The sequence below is a fragment of the Benincasa hispida genome, chromosome 3, assembly GCF_027475165.1.
Source record: "Benincasa hispida cultivar pf3 chromosome 3, pf3_genome.v1.1, whole genome shotgun sequence".
In the NCBI taxonomy this organism is placed as follows: Eukaryota; Viridiplantae; Streptophyta; class Magnoliopsida; order Cucurbitales; family Cucurbitaceae; genus Benincasa; species Benincasa hispida.
In genome coordinates, this window is record NC_143480.1 from 76,162,187 (window position 1) to 76,168,938 (window position 6,752).

Here is a 6,752-nt window from a genome sequence, read left to right on the forward strand (position 1 = left end):
GAATACAATCAATTGATGCACCTAATCGAGTTTGATACCCAACCCATGCTTCGTTAGACATCCTATTTAAAAAAGTCTTAATATGTTGTTTTTGTTTCAAAAGAGCTTCACATTTACCAAAAGGTGTATCATGTGCACTATTAGGACCACCAACATGAATATGCAATTTCTCTTTTTTCTTCCAATTAGAAAATCCTTCACTAACAAAACTGTAACACTCCGCACATTTTTTTTAGTAATAATATAATTTCAGTAACTTTATTATTTGGAATTTCAGTCATTGTTATTAGTTGGAGGGCATTTTTGGAATTTTGGACTTCAAGTGTAAGTGCAGAAATTTAATTATTGACGTGAAATTATTCAAATTAGAAATTAATGATAGGAATTAATTTTCTTTTGAAACGGAAAGGAATTTAATAGTATAAAATGGAAAGAAATTAAATGTAATTAGATTTATTTCCTTTTTTGTTTTATTATTATTATTATTGTTGTTGTTTTTTTTTTTATAAAAAGTCAAACCTCACCCCATTTTTCTTCCTCACGTGCAAATGTCCTTATTGATTAGTTAGATGCCCATTAGATTTTGTGTTTCTTTCGGGATTCACCAGTTTATGTTTCCTTCAGGATTCACCAGTTTGTGTCTCCCTCGGGATTCAGAGATAGTGGGCATACTTAACTACAGTAGGATATGACTCAGTCTCCTTCTTGTTTCATGTGTATATATGTCCCATGAGGACTAGAGCGGTTTATGTGTTTCACCAGAGGTGGGTATCTAGAGGACATAGATGCCCAGCCTGACCCCAATAGTGGGATTACTTACTGAGTATTTTATACTCATTCTCTCTCATGTTGTTGTTTCAGGTAAAAGTAGAGATGCACCAGCGATGGACAAGCGGAATTCGTGATTGAGCCACTGGGACTAGTTTTTACGCTTCCGCATCATAAGATTTAGAGTTCTTTTCATGTTTCTCTTAACTTTTAGTTTTGATGTTTAAAACTTACTTTTAAGAATCGTTTTTCAGACTTTTATTATCCTTTATGATTTATGGGTACCTTACTATTGTTTTAGTATTTGAATTTAATGAAAGTCTTTTGAACTTACCTTATTTAATTAGCATTTATTTCGCCATAACCGAGTGTCGTTTTGAGTTCCATGCATGCATGTATTTAGTAACGGCCTAACTTAAGTCCTAGGGGGTCGGGTCGTTACAAAAACAATCACCTCCCAACTCTTCACTTACTTCTAGTTTGAATAGATAGCAACATAAACAAAATGCGGCATCCTTGAAATGCTATATTCTATCCAATTAGAATATTCACTAAACCAAGCTAGGTTAAATTGTCTTGACTTTGTATCAAATTTGTTAAGTAGAAAAGTATGACTTCGAGGCTAACAAGTACCTTTTAGCAAATATGCTCTACGAACTTAATCTCGAATATTATTATTATAATCATAAATTTTGGATCTTAGACAAGGATTTGCGAGTAGTTCTACTAGATTGAATTCTATATAAGATCGATCTGAACCCAAAATATTTTTCTTCTTTGAAGATGATGCCTCTATTGTTTCTATTGTTTTTTTTCTTTTATAATCTCTTTATATTAATTTTGAATTAACTCTACAAAAGTATTAATAATAAGAATATTACATTCTATTATATTGATTTAAAAGCATAAAAACTTAAAGTCTGAGAAGATTTTAAACTTACTTACCAAGTTTATATATCCAAACGTGTGACAACAAATAATCCTCTAACTTGAACTTTGAAATTAATATTAAAAACCTATATGAGTTATGTGAACATAAAAATAATATGGAAATACAAAACCCTATAATTTGAGGGGGGGCACGGCCCCTATATGGCTTCGCCCTTCCTAAGTGAGGATGCTTTTTATCTTTGTTATAGATTTTAAATGTCTAATCCTTTTTATAACACTTATAAAAAAAAGGCAAAACCTATAACATACATTTGACATGCATTATATAACACTTATATAATATCCACTTCATGAATCAATATAACAACTTATACTTAATACTCATGAAAATGCATACTATATATATTAGAACATTTATAATATATCCCTAGAAGCAAGTAGGAGTGAATTTCATCTACTACTCTATGTCCCCAACTATCTACCTGATCATACCCCTAATGGGAGGCTAATTGAGCGGCGAACTTGGGCCATTCTCACCCATGCACATCCAAGGATAATTCCAAATAGACAGAAATTCATAGTTAGCTCAAGATTTAGATCGAGTTACATAGGTCATCGTAATAGTAAGTCTTAACAGTAAACAATATTATAAAGTAACAGTGATTATTTTGTGGTCCGATCTTATGCAAACTCATTGCATAGGACTCTCCCACTCACATGTCTCCACATGAATGATTCAAGATCACATCGTTTGTATCAAATACAAAGTGGGTCCATCCAATATTGTCCCCAGGATAAGGTACCTAGCCTTATCCCTATACTATAGACCGTTTTGTCTATTTACTCGAACTTGATCTATTTTTATGTCTACATAATGTCCAATGACATAGCCAAGGGTTCTTAGTTTATTGGATTTTAGGATTACAAATCAATAATTCAATAACAACTTTATTGAATAAACGTTAATAACAACTTCATTGAATATAGAATATCTTTTATTGTTTATAAACAATGAGTTTTAGGACATAAAACTCAATATCAACAAACTTCCAAATAATCCCCATATGGCCCCTAGAAACCCGAGATATCCTAATAAACCAACCGCAACCATCTTCTCTACAAATAACATTAAATTGTATGGGATAAGATTTCAAAGTTTTTATTTGAAAGTTGCCTTTCAAAGCAAGCATATAAACAACTTTTTTAAGCATAGATTTAGATTGAGATATGAAACCTTCTTTAAGTAGAAAGTTAGATGACATGGAATAAACATCAAAAAAATTGACAACCTTAACATCATTTACGCCACCACTATGAATGATATCTGTGACACCCTTACTATCATATATGATAGGGTATTCACAGGTACATCCAATGAATCAATGACGACACTATACATAGACAATGTATTGGTAATGTCAACATCAACAACGATAGAAATGTCATTTGATAACCCTTGCAAAATAATCGACATATGTCAAACAAGTCGCTGTCTACTATAATTCTAATTAATTTAGATTTACTAAACTCAATCATATACATGGTAAGTCAAGAAATAATTTGGTTTACACTAAGTTGCAACTTACCACCAATATACTCTATGAGGTGGTTGATGTTCGTATCAATGGGCACATGAATAGAAGCTGAATTGAATTGGTCATAATAATTATCCACATCCCACTTATCTCTGTACAACATTGTAACCAATTGCATGGATATCATAATTCCAACTGAAGACACAGTGAACTTCTGCAAAAAAAAAAAAACACACAAGTCAAAATGAAAAAGAAGAATAACGAAACTAGATAGAACAAAAAAACCCAACAAAAAATAACTAATAAATATCTGCACATAAACGAGTTTGTTTAGAGTTACAAACGACTGAACTTTGTTACTATGCCATAGGGCCACATGAAAACAAAAAGAAGGAGAAGTGAAACTATTAAAATCTCTTTAAAAAAATAAAAATATTAAAATGTAAGAAGATATTTTCAAATCTAAACAATCTACGATATCTAGGGAGAATTAAAAAAATATATATTAAAAAGGGTTTGAGATAATAAAAAATTCAAAAAAAAAAAAAATCAAAAGATTTCCAACTAACCCCAAACAAAACGAGTCTACCATGAGAAAAGGAGTAGTCAAAGGGCAAATTAGACATACCACTACCTTGTCTACACCAATCAAAGCATATTTAGAGATGGTAACGGAATTGGGGCGGGATGTACTCCCCAATCTCGTCCCCACCCCATTTTCCATTTTACAGGATCGGAGTTGGAGAATCTTTGTTCGAGGATTCAGGTCCTCGCAAAAAAAAATTCTGTTTTTTATTTTTTTATGTTTTGTTTAAATTTAACTAAATTTAATATTTACATCAAAATTGTAAATTTCATATAAGAAATTAGTATTATTATTACCTATATTTGTTTAAATCTACCATTAAAAAAATATTTTATTATTTTTATTATAAATTAATAAAAAATTAAATTTATTATAGCAAAAAATTAAAATAAAATAAAATAAACTGAAACAGTAGTTCTACTGTTCAGTAGTATATATGTATATAATTAAATTCTTTTAAAAAAACAAAAGAATAGCAAAACTGTGTATGCCAACGATTAAAAAAATTGGGACGGAGGCGGGGATTGGGTTTTGGGTTTTGGATTGGAGACAGGACGGGGATCCCCTCCCGATCCTCGATTTAACTTCGTACTCGGTCAAATCGAAGATTTTTTACCTCGATCGAGTCAGAGACTCGTGAGAATCCGACTCTGGAAGGAATTTTACTATTTCTAATGCATATCTCATTTAAAAAGTAGACATTTTCTAAATGAAAAAATAAATAGACACACTTTAAAATTCCTCCTATTTGGCACAATTTTTAGTATTTATATAATAATTAAAATTGTCATTAACAAAAGTCATTTCCACAATATATATATATATTAAAATATTTTAAAAAATAAATAAAATAATTTATCACATATCAGAATAATTTGATAAGATCTAAAAAATAAATGTTTCTCGATATACAAGTATGTATTTTTCTTATAAAAATACACAAACAAGACAGTATTTAACCTTAACCTTAATATAATTTGTCTCGATTGATTAGTTTGCAAACAACATGCGTGATAAAGTGGAAATCTCCTTATCTACACCGACATGAATATATTTTAATATTTTATCCTGGACACAAAATCTAAAGAGGCAAAAACAGGTACTACGTACGGCGCATATCTTCCACGTATGCAAAACTTCGAGAACTGCCGCATTACATTCATTAGCATTCGGACACGTGGCACCACCTGTCAAAAAATAAACGAAGAGGGGGGAGTTAACTGCCACGTGTAAAAGAAGAATTACACGTGGCAATTACACCCAGTCGTGGAGTTGAATATAGAGAATCTATATAAGGTAGAAGATTGAGGTGCTTTGATTTAATTATATGGTCAATAAAAATTACACAGAGAAATAAGAAATGCAGTCGGGAAAGAAGGCAGTGGAATCTATGAAGGAATCAGCTGCAAATGTTGCAGCCTCTGCCAAGGCCGGCATGGACAAGACTAAAGCCACCGTGCAAGAGAAGGTCTTTTTTCTGTTTACTTCTTAATTTTCCTGTATTATTATTATTGTTGTTATTATTCATCTAAAATTTTACATTAAAATTCAAGTCTGTGAGTAGAATCAGGATTCAGAGGTTTGAATTTTTAGTAAAATTTCTGTTTGATTCATAAATTTTAAAACGTTACACTTCCTTGTTTAGATCTGTTTGTTAATAATTTTAAAAATAGGAAACTATTTCTTAGCTAGTTTTTATATATTATAGCAGGTGAAAATTATTAGAAATTAAAATATAGTATTTATACTTGTATAAACTACAAAGTACAGGATATATATTTTTTAAAATGTTTTTTCATCGGTTTGATAGATGGAGAAGGTCACAGCCCATGATCCGTTAGCAAAAGAAATAGCAGAGGAGAAAAAACAAGCGAAGATTCACGAGGCAGAGCTCAACAAACAGGAGGCGCGTGAGCACAACGCTGCCGTGAGACAGGCTGCTACGGCAGCGGCAGGCACACATGGAACACACCCAACAACCCACCCGACCGCGACATACTCCACCAGCGGAGCCCATGGCTACACCACTGGGACCCAGCAGATGTCGGCATTGCCTGGGCACGGCACCGGACAACCAACGGGGCCTTTCGTGGAGGGCGTCGTTGGGGCACACCCGATCGGCACGGAGACTGGCACTGGAAGGACGACGACAGCCCACAACCCTCTTGTTGGTGGGAGGACTGGGTACGGGACTCAGACCGGCACTGGCACCGGGGGTGGGCATAGTTAAGATGTGGATGTTGTTACTCTCTATATTAGAAGTGGACTTTGGTGTTTTAATCTTGAAGTCCAATTGTGTTGTGTGTGGTTCTAGGGTGGTTCTTCATATTTTGTATGGTTTTATGTTTTGCACTTTAGCCTTATGAAAGTGCTTTATCAAATGATGAATAAAATTTGTACGTTTTGTTTATGTTTACCTTTCCATGACTACGTTGCTACAAGCTTACAACCATCACTTTAATTAGATTTATTGTTTTCTCATTTAATAAGTATAGAAAAAGGGGAAAAGTACCTCCTAAAAGTAAGGAGTTAAGATGGAGAAAAGGCGTGCAGTCTAACAAAATAAAGTTAAATTTGAAAATTAATGTTGAACTTGAACTTTATTATTTTTTAAAAATTTGATAGTCCGAACTTTTGATATAGTTTTGATTATAATTTTCAAATAATATTTTTTTCAATTTTTTTCAATTTTTAACTTTTTTTTCAAATTATTCTCATGATCTTTTGTTGGAATTATTTAATTACAAAATCGAATGAAATTTTCCTATTTTTTACACATACGGTCATTGGGGTGGGAAAATGATTTTCTATTTATCTTCATAAGCCAAACCTATGAAATAATCTAAAATTTTAAGATAAAATTTTTAAATTACGTATGTCATTTTAGGTATTTTAGGTTTTAATGTGCGAAAGTATTGTAATTTTAGACTTTAAATGTCATCTTTTGTAAAGACACGTCTAATTTATGATCT

General features: G+C 32.1%; 1 protein-coding gene across 1 annotated transcript; it reads left to right on the forward strand.

Moving 5' to 3' along the window:
* Positions 1–5,109: 5,109 nt before the first annotated feature.
* LOC120074373 (11 kDa late embryogenesis abundant protein) lies at positions 5,110–6,190 on the forward strand. Its single transcript, XM_039027470.2, has 2 exons — positions 5,110–5,248; positions 5,591–6,190. Exons 1-2 carry the CDS (start codon positions 5,141–5,143, stop codon positions 6,008–6,010), a joined length of 528 nt encoding a protein of 175 aa, XP_038883398.1. The 5' UTR covers positions 5,110–5,140; the 3' UTR covers positions 6,011–6,190.
* The last annotated feature ends 562 nt before the right edge of the window (positions 6,191–6,752 follow it).